This window comes from Pogoniulus pusillus, chromosome 8 (genome assembly GCF_015220805.1).
Source record: "Pogoniulus pusillus isolate bPogPus1 chromosome 8, bPogPus1.pri, whole genome shotgun sequence".
Classification (NCBI taxonomy): domain Eukaryota; kingdom Metazoa; phylum Chordata; class Aves; order Piciformes; family Lybiidae; genus Pogoniulus; species Pogoniulus pusillus.
This window is the reverse complement of record NC_087271.1, coordinates 26219095-26238822: the sequence shown is the minus strand read 5'-3', so window position 1 is coordinate 26238822 and position 19728 is coordinate 26219095. Positions and strand designations below refer to the sequence as shown.

The window sequence follows — 19728 nt, the reverse complement described above, 5'->3', positions numbered from 1 at the left end:
AGCCCTTAATCCAAGCACCAAAGTAACCACAGCTCTGGCCTTCACCTCTTTATTGATCTTGTGGCTGGGCCACATTTCTATTTCAGCCTAGCGTACTCTGCATTTCCTTACCTCTAGTAAAACTCATCCCTGGCCCCTTTCGAGTTTATTAACTCTTTAGCCTCTGAATATTGTTTGGTAGGGTTCAGAGAGTCTGTGCCTGTGCAAAGAACTTCCATCTCCAACTCTGAACCTGTGGTTGTGTAGACAAAGCAGGGCACAAGGCACTCAGGAAGCTGTGGTCTGTACTAATCCTAAATTACAGCCTCCAGTTCCACCCCTTTTTATCTCTGCCCCTGCTGCTGACACAGTCCTGGAGGCCACGTTGTGATGGGTCCCTTGGCACTTACGCTGGTCACGCCTGCAGTGGATCTCAGCAGCCTGAGAAAGGCAGGTGAGGCCAGAGGGGCCCGCCAGAGACGGTGTGTGTTGTTCATTCTCTGGTGCTTGATTTGTGAGTTTGACCTCACCAGAGAAGCTGGCAGGTGTGAGTTTTTCATTGCTGTTTCCTCACTGTGTCTCAGCACAGCACGAGCAGCAGTTTGCCGACTTGCCTGCCTCGTAGCAGGAAAGGTCAGGAACCTCATAAGCAAGGTGAGAAGCAGAATGGGACAGCGCAGCCACCCGGGCTGCTGATTTCTCCTGACATTAGAGCACTAATGAATGTTCTGTCATGGTCCTGTGAATATTGCAGGAAGCTTTCGCCTTTTGCCTCCCCTGCCTTCGCTGGGCCTTGGAGTTACCAAGGTTACCTGACAGTGAGTTTCCTTTCCTGGGAGAGAGGAGCAATAGCTGCAGGTCAGCTCATCCCTGGAGCATCCTACCTCCACAGCTGGCAGCTGGTATGGGGACCGTGAGCGGCACAGCGTTGCCTTCCTCACACTCCCTTTGGCTGTTGCTGTTCTGCTCACTCCCACCCCATGCTGCCTGAGGTATCCCTGGTTATATTTTATTAGAGGTTTTTTGGAGTAAGGATCGTATTAATTTTGTTTTGCTTGCATAACCCAGACTGTTATCATCTGACTATTACTCACACATTTTCCTTCAGACAGCAAATGGGAGAGATAAAACTGCAGCAGGTTTATATGATTTCTGCTTATCAAATTACTGTAATTATTTGAAGAATGGCTTAAAATTGTATGGAGTAATGAATTTAATTATGAGTTTGCAGCAATGCCTTGTGCTGCATGCAGCTTGCAAATGGGCAAGTTCATGAGAAGCTCTTCACAAAGTGGCAGCAGGTGGGATTGCAGCAGGCTCCTTGTGAAAAGAGGCTCCAGCACCTCCGTACCATGGCAAGGGGAGATGGGGCATGCTTTGCAGGTCAGCTTGACAAATTGTGCTCATCACTCAACTGATCAGGTCACTTAGTCCAATTTTAATGCTAACCCAGGCAAGATGAAGTGCACCATCACTAACAAGTCTCCTGGTAGTGGCATGCTGCAGCCACTTGGCTTTGCTTGATCTCCTCAGCCCCGAGGCATGCAAGGGACCAGCTCACTTGCCCAGACCTCTGCACCTACTCCAGTTCAGGAGATTAGCCTGCGGGTAGCTGTCAGGGAAGGCAGGTCAGGCAGTGCTGACAAACTTGGCACACCAGAGCCACAGCCTGTTGCAACCTGCTCAAAACAGAGCACTGTTTGCCATTTCTCTGCTCTGCAGCATGTCTAGGAGATGCACAGGGGCATGTCTGACTAGTAAGAGCTGTCGAGTACACTCTCTGCTCCCAGGGTGTTGCCTAACCCTCAAATGCAATTGATTGCTCCCTGCCTGATTGTACTTTGCTTTTCACCCTTGCTTAGTTCCAGGTGGTATAAAAAATTATATTCTCCTGCAGTCCAATTAAAAGTGCAGCTAACAGAGAATTGAAATAGGATATACAGGAAGTTGGAAAAACTGCTAGAACTCTAGACCTTCTTTGCTGTGGTGTTCTGAGCTTCATAAGGGACTACTGATTGTCCAATACAACCCAGCTGCCACCTTGTTCTTTGTGCCATCCTTTATAATATGGTAGACAGTTCATTCTTAGCTACTTAAAGTATCAGATATGAAAGACAAAAGAGTAAGTAGCCAAGGGCTATTGAATGTCTGAAGCCTTTTCAAGGATGAAATGGCTTAAAGGTGATACAAGTAGTTAGGATCATAGAATTATAGACTATTTTAGGTTGGAAGGGACCTCAAAGATCATCCAGTTCCAACCCCCTGACATAGACAGGGACACCTCCCACTAGAACAGGTCACTCAAGGCCTCATCCAACCTGGCCTTGAACACCTCCAGGGAGGGAGCATCCACAACCTCCCTGGGCAACCTGTTCCAGTGTTTCACCACCCTCACTGGAAAGAACTTCTTCCCAACATCCAGTTTAAATCTCCCCTCTGCCAGTTTAAACTCATTGCCCCTCGTCCTGTCATTACATGACCTTGGAAATAGTCCCTCCTCAGCCCTTCTGTAGTCCCCTTCAGATACTGAAAGGGCACTACAAGGTCTTGAAGCCTTCTCTTCTCCAGGCTAGTTCATTGCGTACAGCTCAATGTTTACACTGTCAATGTTTGGGGTGTGGTTTTTATTTAAAAAAGAATAGTGAATACCATAAGAGGTTACCAAATTTTTTAAGTCCGAGCCTGCCCTAATCTGAGCTTTTGGCAAATCTGTCCTTGCATGCAAAAGAGAAGGCATTAGCAGTCGAAACCTTTCTTGTTGAATGAATAGGGGTGTTTGTGTGCAGAATGGAGTCACACATGGTATTATGTCTGTTTAAATGCAAGGTCAAAGCAGATTCAAAATGGTATTGACTTAAAAGAGCTTGTCATAAGGCAGACATGAGTTCTGCATAATCTCTGCAGTTTCATGCAAGCGAGGATGCAGCACAGTACAATGAGAACAAGGAAGGAAAATCTAAGTGTTGAAGCTGTAAAGCAGGTGTCGCTTTTGGCAATCTTTTCATAGCCCTGCTTAACCCAGGAAGAAAGCAAAGTTGGCTTTCATTGGGAAAACTCCTGAAAACTTGTGCCACAAATGCTGTAATTGTCAGTGTGTCAACAGCCGAGTGAGAAGAGATTGCAGCATGCAACAGTTTGCCATGAGGCTGGCAGAGACTGACCTCTAGCCACAGCCCAGCCCCTTGGGTGTCCCCACGAAGAATGTGTTTTCTCCTTCCCCTACTGATGTGGACTAATTCCACAGTTCAGCATAGGGGACAAGAGGAAGAGAATACCTTAAGCGCCTGAGCGTGGGATTTCATTACTTTTAGTGGGTTTAGCCTTTATAGCTACAAATGTTGTTAAACATCATAAAATTGTCCCGTTCTTTTAAGTTCAGCTACAGCACTTTATCCAATTTGTGCTTATATGAAAAACAGAAGACAGCAAAGCCCATCTGTGGAAAAAAATAAGAGTCATCTTAAATTCCTAAAAGCCGTTTGGAAACGTGAAACAAAATTAGCAATAGTATTTTGCACACAAGGCTGCCTTCAGGAGGGATCCGTATCAGAGCAAATAACGATAGCTAATGTTTTCTTCTCTCAATCATTTTTAAAGGTCACTTCATGATCAAAATCTACTTGCTAATTTAATTTCTGTTCTCAGTGTAAATGTGAGATGATGCCGTTGCTCTGTTCGCAGGTGGTTTGCTGGGGAGGATCAGCCTTTTGTTCTCATTGTGTCAAGGTCTGGGTCCAAAGCTTGTGCGTGTTGGCAGCTCAGCTTTATAGGCTGATGGGTCCTATTTCCAAAATCAGTGTTTCTCAGGGGTTTTAACCTGAGGGCTCTCTGATCTCTCTGGGGAAAAAAAAACAAGGCAGTAACAAACAAACAATACCCACCAAAAACCCCGCACCAACTGTGGACCATCCAGTGTAACACTGTCTCGTGGTACCAAATGAAAATGGTGAGTTTGCTTGCTTCCTTTGTTCTTCTGGTTTGCTTACTCTTTCCATCTATGGGAAGACAAGCTTGCATGTTTGCTGTTCTGTAGCAGACCAAAGCTGTTGATGAGCCACAAGTTGAAAGGGAGCTTTCCTGCACTCCCTGACTCACGTTTGCCTTAAAGATTCCATCTTCCCAACTCTTTCCAGTGCTGCTGGTTTTTTTAGAACTCACATTTCTGTCTCAAGGCATGGAATCAGGTATGTGGCCGAGCAGACTTCAGCAGAGAGAAGAAATCTAGGAAGACTAGAGTTTTGGAAAGTTGTGTTAGCCTTAGATCTGAAGACTTGTTGGGCAGTATGAAACTTTGGTTTTCAGTTCTCACATGGAAATACTCATGGCTTTATTTGGGGTATTCCACTCCTACTTTGTCACAAGGAATTACTTCCTCTGTAGAGCTCTGCCCCAGGTCTGCTGTGGGGGAGATGTGGTAAAATTCCCAACAGCTGACTGTCTGCTGAACAGCTTTGTCTGCAGTGTACAAGCCTCAGGAGCCAGAAGCTCAGAATGCATGGGTCTGAGGTTTCCCTGCCATTTATGTCTTCTAGAGAAACCCCTAAGATCTTCCTCCAGCTGCTGTGAGGCATGGGGCTGGTCATGAGGAGCCTAAGCACTGTCTGGAGAAGACTGGAACTGTATTGTTGATTTTGACAGATAGGATGGAGACCTACTTTATCTTCCCTCAGACAGGTCATGGGTATGAAAACTCCAGCATGAAATGAAAGATGATGTTTTACCAAGGAGTTCTGAGGTCCTCGTGACCGTCTCCAGTATCAGAGACTGATTGTGTAGGGTGTCTCTTCCTGGCATTTTGTGTTGGTTGCCAGCTCAGGAAAGCAAGCAGCTGACAATCAACCAATTCTGCTTCAGTCCTTGGAAAGTGTGTCCTCTTGTGCTCCAGATGAGATCGTGTTTGGAGCCCCCATCAGCTCTAATCACAGCCGTGTGTTTAGGGTCTCAGCAGAGGGTGCCCTGCTGCAGGTTTGCTTTTGGTGCTCTGAAAGAGATATGCAGTCTTGTTTACTTTGCACGTAAGTGATGTCTAAGACAGGAGTGTCAGCTTTTATTTTACCTTAAACACACATTCACTCTCAATTTTCCTTTAGCTGAACAGTCCCAACACCAGTGGCCTGTGCTCTGTAGAGTGAGCTGGGGAAACAAGGATTTGCAGTATTCTTCTCTGCAAGGAGATACCTGCCTCTTACATCCTCTGTGAAAGACCTACAGCGGCCTCTGCTTAGCAGAATGTTTTCTTTCCTGTTAATGGTTGCAGCTGGGAGAGCCGTGCCTCATCTCTTGCTTGTAATTACATCAGTAGAGTATCTTGGGAGAAGGTTAAATAGTCTTTTGTATATCAAATAAAGCCAGTGAACTTCACTGAAATCATTTAATGAAAACAATCCTGATTATCTGTATATACTGCCATGTGATATTTTAAAAGAACATCTTAAAGAGAAATGTGGAATTGTTTAAGGCCTCTAAAGACTAGAGTGCAGAGGCTGTGCAGCAAATGCCTTTATAATCCAGGATCTGAAGTAAGCTTTGAACCCAATGGCTTTTTTTCACTATTGTAAAACATGAGAGATTTTGATACACTAACTCAGATTTGATTCAGAGCTTTCTTACTAACCGTTCTTCACGCACATCAAATTTTAGAGACTGAGCTAAAGGGCTCTGCACATCAGGGATGGAACTGACTCAAGGACAGAGCTATTAAGGTGTGTAATAATCAAGAGAGGAGAATTAATTGTCTTTAATTTGGCATAAATCCCAGGGACCATAACTTTGGTTATTAGGAATTCAGGACCTATTTCCAATTAGTTATACCCAAGCATGCTCACATTTCCAACTTCAGGAGTCTAATCCATGAGCACATTAGCGCAGCAATCGTCAACGTACTAATAAAGGACAACGCTGCATGACCTCTCCGTGTGTGGTCACTGCCAGCCAGTGTTTGCCTGGCAGAAAATCAAACCATGGTACTACTTTATCCTTTCTGACACCTTGCAGTGAGCAGCACGGTGTGTGTCAGCTGCTTGAGCTGTCTGTGCAGACAAAATCACCTGGGCTGTGCTGGAACAGGTCAGAGGGGCTGCCGTGGCTTTTACATGCTTTATAGTCTTTGAGCTTCCTTCTAAGACATCTGCTCCAGCAAAGTCTTCCTTTTAGGTGTATGAAATGTAAATAGTGCAGTTGTTATCCATACTGGAAAATCTGGTCTAACCTGAGCTGGGTTAAAGAAAGAGGCAACAGCAGTTTCCTGAGTTGGCAGCAGCAGCAAAAGCGCATACTGCGACCTCCTGGCTCAAAATATAACCTCCTTTGGAACTCACATCAGCTCTGGATAATCACAGCCATGTCTTCAGGGCCTCAACAGAGCATGTAGAGTATTCCCCCTGTGACAACGTGCAGAACTGCTCAGCCGTGGACAGCCAGCCACCCCTGCACGTACCTATGGAGTGGGCTGAAGTGCCACGTCTTGTGGCAGGGCTGGCTACTTTGTATGTGCCAGGAGCTGGAGCACACAATAACATCACCCTTGCTGTAATGCTCTTGTTGTGTACATCTAAGAGGTTTATGGAAAGGTGGACTTGCCCTGTAGCAACAGGCTTTTGCAAAGCTGGGCTGTGTGTATCATGCATCGAAACACTGTAACAGAGGTGGAGAGGACACTTGTAACTATGCGTGTATGTGAGGCACAGAGGGAAAGGTGGCTCAGACCAAGGAAGACAAAGCAATTCAGGTGTTCAGTTCTCCTGTAATTGTTTCCTGAGACCTGCAACGTTATGGTGTTTTATCCTTTCATGGTTAAGTGCTTCCTGCCAGTCAGTCAGTCATGAAACAAAATTTGCAGGGCAGGAGCTTGACGTCCTCTTATAGCTATTCTCCATTCTTTTTATCCTGAACCTTAACTTTATTGCATGAGAATGTCCTGGGAAGTTCCTAGTAGCAACGTTTCCTCCACACCACTGCCTTTTCCTGTGCTTTTCCATATGGGAAAAGAAAAAAGAGAAAGACGAGAAATAAGGAGATGTCAACAGCTGCTGTGGGAACTGCTCTTCCCACCTGCTAGTGTGTGGGGCTGCTGCAAGGATCTTCCTAAAGAAACCTGGGATTACATTGCAGTGGAAAAACAGTAGATTGTCTTTAAAACTTTAAGGTCAAGTATTCTCTGTTTTCAAGAGGGAAGAAATCCTTAAAAAGCTTTCCTTAAGTTAATTTTCCAGTATAGCGAAGCTGAAGCTTGTCAAATCCAAGTGTCTGTTTAGCTTTCTTGGTCTACGCCTGGTAACTGTAATGTTCTGAGGGAAAAGACACACAACCTTCCATCTGGGAAGGAGGGTTTCCATGCCACAGAACTCTGCAGGCCTCCTCGTGTGCCAGGGAAGAGGAGCAAGGAAACTCAGCATTTTAGTAGTGGTCATTTGATAAAGTAAACCTTAGGCTAACAGCAAATGTGCCCAGTGTTAGGGAATGCATCTTTCTTGAACAGCAAAGGAATTTCAGCTGATCTCCTGTGTTTGGTTTATGTTAAGATGAGTACCATAGGAGCCAAGAGGTGCCATTTTTTTTTAATCCACTTGGCCTTGATATGGTTTCACTGCCAGCTTTCTATCTATCTGTTGTGTGCTCTTTGATTTATGAGAGTCTGCATTGGGGATTTGTTTAAAGCCTTGGCTGAAATTGTCAGCCACTCCTTTTATTGCACATCCTTCTGAAAAGATGGGTGTTGTGGCAAAGTAGTAAATAGGATACTGAGCCTCTGCAACACTTGCTATCTGTGAAAAAAAGAGTAAGTCCTCTGTTAAACTCTGATCAATTACATCATTCAAACTATCATTTGTCTGGCAACAATCTCTTTTTTGTGTTTGCATATAGCTGTTGGCTTGCTACCAGTCTTTAGCTGGGAGCCTTTCTGCTTCATGTGGTCTCTGAAAGACTGTTAAGGTAGCCAGAGTCTCCACTGAAAGTGATATTGGAGCCAGTGCAGTTAATGGATCTTCTAGAAAGTGATGGCTTAATATAATACATAAACCCCATAGTATGAGAATATTTCTGTTCCTAACTGGTCCAGTCTTATTGTGGTTTCCCTCTTTATAAAAAGTCACTTTCCCACCAAGTAAATAAAGTTAGATACTCAGTTAGATATCTCAAGATGTTTTCTGTGATAAGAGTATTTTAAAACTTCTGGGGGGAAAGCAGTGATTTACTGTATCACTGATCTGTTTGGAGTTCAGATTTAATTAAAGCCCTTCTTGCAACTCTCAAGTGATTTCCATGCCTGCAGACCCTGTATGCCTGAGCTGGCTGCAACAGAACGAGTGCATGGAAGTCTCATGTTCATTATTTCATTTGAAAATAGAATTTGTCTGAGAAAAGGTTTGTGAGGAACTCTCAGAGAGATACCTGATGTCAAGATGTGTATATTTTTTATTAAAGTTTATTTTATTTTTTAATAGTGTATAGAATCAATGCTTTTGGCTATAAACTTAATCTTTATTTTACTATATTGTCCTTTACTGGGACCAGTTCTACATACTGGTTTTGCTAACTTACTAAAAACACTTTCATATGATTTCTGAGTATTTGCTCAAAACAGCTGTCTGCTGTGTCTTTCACACAGTATCACCCAGGTTGGAAGAGACCTCATAGATCATCAAGTCCAACCTGTTACCACAGAGCTCAAGGCTAGACCATGGCACCAAGTGCCATGTCCAATCCTGCCTTGAACAGCTCCAGGGATGGCGACTCCACCTCCCTGGGCAGCCCATTCCAGTGTCCAATGACTCTCTCAGTGAAGAACTTTCTCCTCACCTCAAGGTCTATGTGCATAAGCATTGCTGAACAGTGACAGGAAAGGATGGTGCTGAGGAAAAGGCACAAGGTGAGGAAAGAGGCAATACAGGAAGGTGGAGAGAAATGCTGGCTGTTGAGCACCAGAGCTGGTGCTTTTCAGCTTGTATGCAGCAGAGGAGCCTTGTTTCTGTAAGAATCGTTGTTTGTTCTCCTTTCCCACACCCACACACCTTGATTGCTAGCTTTGGGATTCAAACTCTAACAGCATCACAGAGCCACTTGGCAATTTTGAAGGTTGCCTTCAAGTTTCAGTTTAGTCCTTGAGATCAGAGATTAAAGAGGTGTTTGGGGAGGGCATTCTTTGAGAGAGGGGGGAATCTTTGCACTGCTTTTGAAGCACTGGCTGGTTGTGAATGCCAGAAGTAGAGTATTGTGCTTTCTCCAGTGATGCTCTACCCTCCTCCCCAGCACAATCCTATGGTTTGATTTCCAAGCTAGCATTTCCAGAATATTTGCAACATCCTCAAGAGATTTTGTTTGGGGATTTTGAGGAGGGTGAAAGACAGAGCAGAAAGAGTTCTTTTTCTCTCTCAAATAGTATCACAGTGATTATCCTTTAAAAGACAATGGTCATTTCTCTTTCATGTTGCCTGAACATCTTCCCTTTTCAGTAGCTTCCATGCAAGGAAATTTTTCTTTTCCATGTTGAAACAATTGCTAGAAAAGAAGACTTTTCCAGCAGAATATTTTGTCAAAGCATACAACTTTCTCCCATCCCTAGTTTTTGCTTTAGAATTGCTGGCCACTGTTGCTTTGACAGGCTGTGATGTTCCTCCACAGGGAGAGAAGCCACTGGATTGGTAGTTGTGCAGACAGGCTGCAGGAACTAAATAGAAAATAGATTTTTAACACGATCTAGCCCTTTCTGTAGGAGTTAAGTGACCGAAAATCTTGCATTCTGGCCTGTGAAGTGGAAATGAACAGATTTAGTATTCCAGCTGAGTGGCAGTAGGAATGCTTCCCTTTAATCTGAAACTCCATGTTAGAAAGCGTGGGAGAACTCTGTTGTCAGATTAACTCACTTCTCATGCATTTTTCCCTGCACTGAGCTGCAACCGAACATACATGGATCAAAAGTCAAATGCTCCATTAATTTAACCACACATTGGATTTAATGGCATATGGAAATGCATTATTGATTGGACATCTTAAAAATGAAAATCTCTATGCTAATAGCATATCACATCAGCGCAGGTGAAGCAGTGTGGAAAATGCAGGGGATTAATAAATGACGTAGAATGCAAGTAAAAGCTGATTCTGTGCTTTTCTCTCAAAAGATTGAAGTTTTGGGTAGGTTTTTGTGGGAGTGTGTTTATACATTCTGTCATTAGGAAACATGGAGTGGCAACAGTTATGTTGTGTTTCTCAGCACAAAATATTAAAAAGAAACAATGGTTTGAAAACAGTTCTGCAGGCAGTTACATTCAACAGTTGGTACCAACAAATGACACAGTCCTGCCTGAAAGCACAGCGTGGTTGTCTTTTACTGTTCCTTTACTATGGAGTCTTAATAGCTGGCTGCAAAACCCTTCTGAATTCATTGTGCTTAGAGAACTTTTGTGAGTTTTTTCAATGCATACTTCCAGCTGATGAGGGTATGGGTTTTTTGTAAGTAGTAGTTAATGAAAGAACCTAGGCTTATTTGTCAGCTCTTGGGTATGACCCACAAAAATCTATTTTTATCTACTTGAAATTATGCTGTACTTTCTGGGGAGGAAATTTCAAACAAACAAACATTTTTCTCACCAAACAAGGGTTAAAAAAAGGGTGCATGCTCAGGCAGGGAATCTTGAAGACACCATTTATTTCACTTGTGTGTAAGTTCTTCCTTACTCACATTCTTGACATTTTTTGCCACAGTTTCTGCTGTGCTGTACTCTGAACCCTTGAATGAGTGTCAGTGCTATACAACCTAAGCCCTTTTTAGTACGTCATTAACATGACTGAATAGTTTCTCTGGTCTTTTAGGAGAATGCTTGTTTTGAGGTTTCTCTGGCTTTGAGTTGTCTGTGGACATTGTTCTGTGTTCATGGCAGAATAGTGGTCTTCAATTTGGAGCAGGAGGTCTAGGGTGATCATCACCTGTTACAGGATGTTAACCTTCCCACTACTCTTAGGGGCTGTCTTCAGTTTGCAGAAACTCTCCCCTATGGCACAGAGCTTGTTTAGCCTGAGCAGATGAGCTTCTCCTATAATTTTCCTTCTTGAGTCTTTTTATCTCTTTTAGATATATTTGACATAAGTCTTGGGATAGGACCAAGACTGCAAATGTGACTGTCATTGCAAAGAAGCCAGTATGGGAAGCAAGAATAGGTAGCCCAGGGTGCAGGATGGTGTTGGTAGTAGAGATTTTGTAAATGCCTTGTTAGGCTGTTGCAGTCTAAGCTACTGAAAGTACAAATTGTTTTCTTCTAGGATGAGTTGAGGTCTCCTAGCTGACAGCAAACTCCACAGCTAACACGTACTCAGAAGAGGTTGTTATTACTTAGAAAGGTCCCTAAGCGATGAACTGAAGGAGTGGATTGTAGGTGCAAACTTTTAATTTGCTCAAGTTTGTGACTGAATACTTAACGTTTTGTCTTCTCTGAGCCAGCTTCAGTAGCTGTTAATCATCTTTGTGTTGCCCTCTGTCAAGCACAGGTCACAGGCTGTTATCTGTGAAGGAGAGAGGGAATTGCTTGTTTGCTATTGAAGCTATGGCTAGACTCAGTCATCTTAGCAGATCTGCAGTGTTTATGAAGACCCTGCATCAGAGGAGTACAAGGTCATGGTAGTGGAAGTGAGCTTTTCCCAGAGGGACCTTACTCATATTTTCCCCTGGGCTGTGCCTTTAGGGGTTAGCCATAGTGGAGTGTGACAGCTGTAGCCTCCATCAGTGCCTCTAGAGTTGTGCTGCTTTTTTTGTATCTCGGCTGGATTAGCAACCTTTTGAGAAGCTTAGATGTAGCTGTAGCTGGTATATGGCAATGTCTTGTGTGTCTGGGAGGGCTTTGGCAGTGGCATGCTGCAGTGCTTCTAAAAGGGAAGGAGAACATATTTCCTAATGGAGAGCTGGCCCTACCTTTGCGGCACTATATTTTGTCCTGGCCAGTTCCTTAGGGCAGGTTGAGAGGTATTGCGAGGCACGAAAGAATGTTACTTGTCTGAGAACGGCATCTCTAAGGGCTGGGAGGAACAGTTTGTTTCATCCCTTTGAGGTGCAGTGTCTCCCATCAGACCTGGAGAAACAAGGTTGCGTTCTGGGTAGGAGAGAGTACTGGGTGCCAGTGCACAGCAAACGCAGAGTGCGGTGCCCTAGGGAGGTGGCGCTGCTGGAGGGACCGTGCGGTACCTTCCTGCCACACACAGCGAGGAGCGGTGCTGGCCCGCGACAGGAGCACAGGCTGAACCCACACTGAGGCCGGTTGGAGGGTGCTGCTGTGTCTTCCTCTTGGGAGCACACACCTCTCTGCAAAGCTGTCCTGCTCCCCTCTGAGATAAGCAAATGCTTGGGGATGGCCAGCTGTGTTACTAAGAAGAGGTCAGTGGCTTCTAAATGGAGATAATATCTGTCCAGCCAGGAAAGGACAGCGTTAGGAGTGCCCTTCCAGCACCTGGAGGGTAGAGCTGTCTCCGTTAGGTGTTTTATGGACTCATAACCCCTAGAATGAGCGGGTCTTTTGAGCTCCCACGCTGTGAGCCCCCCAGGGCAGGAATCTGCCTGACAGTTTATCCTCTTCTGCCTTGTCTAGTCTCGTATTTTCTTGACTTTTCCTTACAGTACTTTCTTTGTTTTGGACTGACTCAGATTCTTTCTTTTGTGAACTGTTTCGCTGCTGCTGCTGTGATCTTTCTGAGAGATAGCAAATACTTTGTTTACTGTAAGCTCTTGTGCGGTAATTCATGTGGTTACACCGTGACACAGAGAAGTCCTTCTGGAGCTTGTTTCCACACCCACCCATTCATCTGTGCCCTTCTCCCTATTTCCAGCAGGCAGCTTCAACATGTCACGTTGGCATGATGTCATACAGAGCCGGCAGATTTGTCATTAAAAGTCCTGTCATCGATAGATGACTGTTTGTATTTTCTGCCTGCCTGAAACTGTCTTATACTTGCTAACCCGGTAATTAAGACTTTGTTGCCTTTGAAACAGGTTGGTTTCACTGCCCCTCCTTTCCCTTAGGCAATTACAAGGCGGTGCCAGTGTCGACTGGGCATTTGTTAGCCTGCATGAGATTTGGCTCCGGCAGCAAGCACACACAAATGCACTTCTTCTCCCACCACTCCCAGCATGGGCGGTAGCCCGACACCAGGCAGCCTTTGGAGACCATGAAGGTGGATAATAATTTTGGTATACCTCTTAGAGGGCTTTTGTAAGAAGAAAGATGCAGGAAGAGAGTGTCACCTCAAAATGGCTGATAAAAGCTCTTTGTGCAGCTTCAGTTGAACCTGAACAGAGTGGTGTCAGGGTTTTCTTATCATGTAAAATGATGCCATTCTTCTGGGCTGCTGGATTGCTCGGCTGCTTTTGATTGTCTTGCAGTAATTGAATAGCCACGCTGTGTAACCTGTGCTGAAGGAATTAGGGCTGTTTATTCAGCAAACAGATGTCCTAGATTGTGGTGTGCTTATGATCTTACTGGCTTGCATCTTTCATTAGTTAATATTGCCGACTAGCCAGACCATCTTCCTTGCACTGATAATTTCTGCATTTGCTAATGTGTTTCAGTGTCTCAGAGGGAGATTTGGAAGCTTGTAAATTTTGTAAAGTAATTCCGTTGATCCTTCCAAATACAAGCCTGTTGTAGACAAGGGTTGCTCCTCCAACATCCTACGTTAAATTGCGTCAAACCGCTACCTCTTAGCAGCATCAGTTCAGCCCCGATGGCTTGAGCTGGGTGAGATGCCAGGCTGCCGCACCAAAAGGCTGGGAACATGAGCAATACCTTTTTGATACATGTATCCTTCTCCTGTGCTATGCTGACCGCAGTCAAACGCATTTATCAGAGATGTCCCTGCCCTCAATCCGTTTCCTGGCTTGCCCCTAGCACCACAAGCTCCTGAGTGGCTTCACATAGCTGGCAGAATTGAAAACAAAGCAGCTTTGTGTTTTAATCATTCCTACTGAGCCCCTAAAATTGATGCTGGGCTGGAAGTTCCTTAGCTGACACAGGCTGGCAGGAGCCAGTGGCCCAGATGAACCATTTCCAGGCCTGCATGGGGATAGGGCCCCATACCTCACTTGAACTGAGTTGAGAACAGCCCTTCCAGAGGGACAGTGGGTTTGATAGATTGTAAGAGCTTTTAGCCTCACAGCTATAGCTGTAACATATAGAAAAGCTACTTTTTGCTCTTTCAAAATTATATTGGGTATCATTTTTTCCCTCTCCCTCAGCAGTCTGAACAATTGGGCTGATGATACTAAGCAGGCTTGACTTGTCCAGGCAGAGGAACACGACTGATAACTCCCATAAACATGTTTACAGTTTGCACTATCATTTCTAAACTGCCCTTTCCTGCACGGACGCAGAGGAAATCCAGAGTGGTAGGGGGCAGGTTTTACAGGTGCTAAGTCATGATATGACCCCCAAAATACAGTTGCATGGCTGCAAGGCTGCAGAGGGTTTGCACTAGTAGGAACCCACTATCCAACCCCTCCAAGTCTTCTGTTCTGTGAGAGATGACAAGTTTTGAGCAAAATCCTTGGAGTAATCCTGCAGGATTCAGCCATCAACAGCTGTGATCACCACAAACTTCTCTGCAGGCCTTTTCTTCAAGCAGCTGTTATGCACATACCGTTCTACGCTGGGGCTGATCCATGCTTCTCATAAGACATAAATTCCAATTGCCTTTGTGTCCCCTATCCTCACTTGATATTTGGAGTTATGTAGAAAATAAGGATGCCCCAAAGGATATGTGTCTCATGGCAGCATCCTCAGGGAAAGCGATTTTCTGGGGAGCTGGTGAATGAGCTACATAATTGCAGCTGCTCTAAAGGAGATCTCAGCTCTAGTTTCAGGCTGTGGGAGAGGTTTCTTACCTTAGCTTTCCCCTTAAAGATGGGAAATGTGTGGCATAAAAGAGCTGTACAAGAGAAGAAGGGTTAGATTTCTGTCACCTCAGAAAGGAGATTAGCAAAGGGAGCTGTCAAGTGAGCATGAGATATCCCTTGCACATGCTGTCATGCTAGATGCCAGAGGGACATTGCTGGCTCCTTGGTGACTGCTGCTAGCAAGACCTCAGCCTAGCCATGGATTTTCTGAGTTTCAGTTTGTAATTGCAAAACCCAATAGTGTTTGTTTTTTTTTTTTCTCTCTTACTGTTTTCTTCTTGTTTCCTCCTGCTTCTCTCTTCTCTTCCTGCTCTACTGTCATTCCTGCATCTGCTGCCTTAGATCCATGGAGGGAGTTAGAGCTTGCAATGCCAGAAAGACTCCTGCTTGTGCCTAGATTTTGCATGCTCTTACCTAATGCCAGCCTGAGATACTCCACTTCTGAAAGTATTTGAAACCCAGAAAGAAGAACTGGTTTAGATAGTCTGCACTTGAAAGCAGATTCATAACCTGTTTTAATGTGTATTTAAAGCACACTAGCTAGCCTTGAATAAAACCAAGTGCTGACAAACTCATTTTCTGGAATAAGATTATCCACATATTGGCATGAATAGGAGGATACCTGTTACTGACAAGCTCTGTGTGCAGACAAGTTAGCACAGCTAGCAGGGGCTGAAAGGAGCTGAGGCATGACGGAGCCTCGTAATTAGACCTAGATTAGACATTTGCTGGAGGCGAAGGCAAGGCAAGAACTACTCTCAGCTCCTATCGTTGCCTGTGGTGTTTGAACACAGACATCCTGTGCTGTCCCAGTGAAGTCAGCAACACCAAGCCAGGCTGGAACGAAGCCCCATTATCTCTACAGGAACATTGCTGACAGGGCAGGTGTGGACCTGCGCCAGGCTGTGCTCTGTGATGTGACCATATGAGGTTTTTGCCACAGCCACTCTTCTCCAGGAGGATTCAGAGTGGGTGTGAGAGGCACACAGCACATGGGGAGAACCTGCAATAGTTGAGGTCTCCCATTTCATGGTGGTACAGACACCTTGAAGACTTTGGATCATCTCTGGAGAAGATGCTCATCCTCCCCTTGAGCTCGAGCCCAGTGCAGGTCTCCTGGTGCTACTCTAGAACTAACAGCAGGTGACCCTCAGCCTGCAGGTGTCTGAGCTGCCATCAGAGACTGACTGTCAGATTTTCCTTTCATCTCATCACGCAGTGATGTGAGCTGAAACTGCAGCCTTCTGGAAGCACACTATTGCTCTTAAACACCGATGTTGCCTCTCCATTTGGTTAACAAGGGCAAGTCCTTGCTGCCTGTGTGTTTGTATAGTAGCAAGAGTGCCAGTGCTGCTTGTGAGTTTTGGTGGCAGCATGGCCATACCAGATAGAGGTTCCAATCTCCAGGCATGCATGGGTATGGGGTTGTACTGGTACCATTGCTAACCCAGGGAACCTGTTGTGTCTCTGACTACACAGCATGCATCACTTCTCTACTGCTATCATTTGCCACTATAGTTTTGGGAGTTGTGTGCAGTTAAAATGAAAGAAACTGTGCAGTATCAGCCTTGCCTGTGCCTGTCTGTGCCCAGCTTAGCACAGAGCTTAGCACAGGGGCCCGAGGGTCATCACATGGTAGTCTCCTGTGCCCTCTGTCCAGTCGTTGAGTGCACAGCACTTTCATGTGGGCTCAGTAATGGCTTGGGCTTGCAGTGAGTGTGTGATACGGGAGTGGCACTGTTCATCTCTGTGCAGTCCAGGAAAGGCTTGATCAAAGATCTCTAGTATGGCAGAGGTAGTTTTGCTGCCGGCTCTTTGTCATCAGTGTCTCTCTGTTGTACCCAGGGAAGTCAAGATTGGATCATGTAATTTCTGCTGGTCTGTGGCTCATCACAAACTACTAATTTTAACTGAACAGTCGCCTCCAGTGGAGCAGGTGGCTGGGTACCTGTGGATCAAGCACTACGAAGGATTTTCTGATCTCTCTCGTTTCTGTGGTCAAAGGATTGTTGCAGATGGGAGGAGATTTCTTGCACAAATCTGGTTTCAGATTTGCCTTTAGCTATGTGCTGAGCTTCCACACAGGCTTCGGACAAAGCTGTCTGGGTAATGCTTAGCTCAGTACATTCTTTGTAAAATCTTGAACAAACCAGAAAAGATTGTCAGTGGTAATCATGGTGATTAGATAGATCACTTCAGGGTTTTCAGCTTCCCCAGAGTAAACATCTGCTTTCAATACTGTAAATAGCAAGGTGCTGCACTTCAGGCAAGCGTGGCCTCAATCCAAGGGAATGTCATTGTTTGCTGTTTCTCCTATGTATCTGCCTTTGCTTTTCAATCTATACCGTCCAGTACTTCGATGTGTACCCTTCTTTTGTTTCTTTTCAGCCACGTAGGAGTATGCATTGTGATTGCTCAGTATTGAATGCTTGTGTGCATCTGTTGCTTGTTACTGAATGCTAGCTCTGGTGTCATTCCAGTTAAGCTCTATGTACCTTTTGTCTTTGAAAATCAATGGAGAGCAAATTAAAAAGAGAAGTAGTTTTCATGGTACCTTTCATTAAAAAAAGAAAAAATAAAATTCAATTTATGTTTGCTCGTGATGAGAGAGGTTTCTAGGGAGGCCAGTCTGGGAGACAAAATACAGTTTGTGCTTTTAATAAGCATCAGGAACTGTTTCTTTCCTTTAGAAAACCTTGAATGCTTCATAGCCACTCTCATCTAAACAGAAAAAAAAAACCAGTATTCCAAGGCATTGTTTTGTTTGCAGCAGATGTTGCCTTGTGCTACAGAGCCTTGATTTGCCAGCAAGTCAAGGGTCTTGGGGATTCTCCTGAGATCTCAGGGAGAAATATGTAAGATTAGCCATCACAGGCTGTGTTTGTGCTGCAAATGTGGCAGTACAGGTAGAAGAAAACATCGAAGGTGGCCTATTGCTAGTACCTTCCTGCCAGGACAGAGTGATATGATTCCAGATGTGTGATGATAGCAGAAAAAAATCAGATTGCAGCAGGTTCAGGCTCTTGGGATTTGGGAAGATGCTGATGTTTGTTTAAACACTGCAGTGAGCCAGGAGCATTGCAGAATTGGATTTGCCAAAGGTTTGCTTAAGTTCCCTTAAAATGAGAGAAAAAGAAGCATACTGAAAATAATTGAGTTTCCGTTGCTTTAAAAGCTTCTTAATGTCCCTCAAGTCGTCACTTTTGAGACATTTTGCTGGTGCTTTTCTTTTTTTTTTTTTTTCTGTGAAAATATGTCCTTTTGATTGCAGTTCAGGTTTAGCAGAGAGCAGTACATCTTGCCACAGAATGAGTAAATGAGCTCTGTTCTGCAGCTGCTATTGAATGACAGTGTCGGAGCATGCCTTGGCTTATCAGTGAATGCTGCCTAATGTATTCCACCCAGCCTACCTGAGCAGGCTCTGCAGCTGCAAACCCAATTAACTATTTTCATACCTGCTGTATGAATGGTCTTAGCAGTGCTTCATCTTACAGTATTTCAGTAAGACCTGAAATACCTGCACCCCCATTGCTCTCTGCAGCCCAGAAAATGCACCAGGAGCTTGCCATGACACAGTCTGGCAAGGCGGCTCATGAGCAGAGTGTGGCTCATTAGCTTTACACTCATTAGTTTCTAAAAGCCTTCTGAATCAGATTTGGGGGCATGAGAAAGAGATTTACTGTCTATCCTACGAGTGTGACAGAATGTTTCTAGTCAAAAAAAGAGAAAATGGGCCTCTCTGGACCATTCTAAGGGGTTTTATTGTTTAGCTGTTGTTTTTCAAGATGCCTCGAACTATTTGGCTTTGTGTTTGTCTGTTATCTTCAGCTCAGTCCTCCCACAAAAAGGCAAATACCTGCTTTTTCTGAATTATTAACAACAATAGATGAAGCCTACCTATCAATGAAAATTATGGACGTTTCCCAAGGCAATTGATTTAAACAGAGTTAAATTTAGTGGAAGCTTCTCTTGGTGTAATGAATGCTCATTATAGAGCCTAATGTGCTTTAAGGGCTTGAAAACCTTCTCAGTAGGGAAGTCAGGCTGCTGTTTTCCAGCAGAGTCACAGATGCTGTACCATGGCACTGCTGTCACTATAGCCATATCCCATTGCTACACATTTCTCTTTAACCTTGTGTGTTTTTTCCCTCTTGCAGAAGACCACCTCCCAGCTGGCTTCCCAACCATTGACATGGGCCCGCAGCTGAAGGTGGTGGAAAAGGCTCGCACAGCCACAATGCTCTGTGCTGCCAGCGGAAACCCTGATCCTGAAATCTCCTGGTTCAAGGATTTCCTGCCTGTTGACACCGCAACTAGCAATGGGCGAATTAAGCAGCTCCGCTCGGGTAAGGCAGCAAAGCAAGTAAGCTTCCCCTGCCTCCCTCACTCTTCCTCCCTTTACTCCTTACTTGCCACTGTTACTTTTTTTTTTTTTATCTCTGAAATGCTATTCTTAACTCAAATGTCAATATGATTTGAGCTTGTTTCTTCTACAATATAAAACCTGTTTTTGGAGCTGATCATCTCTGGCAGAGTTTCATGGCTTAAAATGAGACATTAGAGTGGATATGTCTTTTGGAACATCACCTGGATTCCTTCTCTGCTAGACCATGTTAACACAGCCCCAAATCTTTGGTAGGCTTAGACATTTCACTGCCAACTCAGCAGGTCTCAGATATTTTTTGAGATGAGCACATTGTGAGTCAGGACAATGAGACACTGGTTGAGACTTTACAATCAGTGGTCACATGCTACTTCACAGAATCACAGAACTTTAGAGGTTGGAAGGGACCTCCAGAGATCAAGTCCAACCCCTCTGCCAAGGCAGGATACCTAGGGTAGCTCACACAGGAATGCACCCAGGCAGGTTTTGAAAG

General features: G+C 44.6%; 1 protein-coding gene across 18 annotated transcripts in view; it reads left to right on the top strand.

Moving 5' to 3' along the window:
- Positions 1–19728, top strand: part of PTPRF (protein tyrosine phosphatase receptor type F) — a 401799-nt gene that overhangs the window by 271900 nt on the left and 110171 nt on the right. For all 18 annotated transcript variants that reach the window (XM_064147770.1, XM_064147753.1, XM_064147762.1 and 15 more), the window contains exon 6: positions 19009–19197. In XM_064147770.1, coding sequence (XP_064003840.1) covers positions 19009–19197 — 189 coding nt within the window. The remainder of the gene's footprint in view (positions 1–19008; positions 19198–19728) is intronic.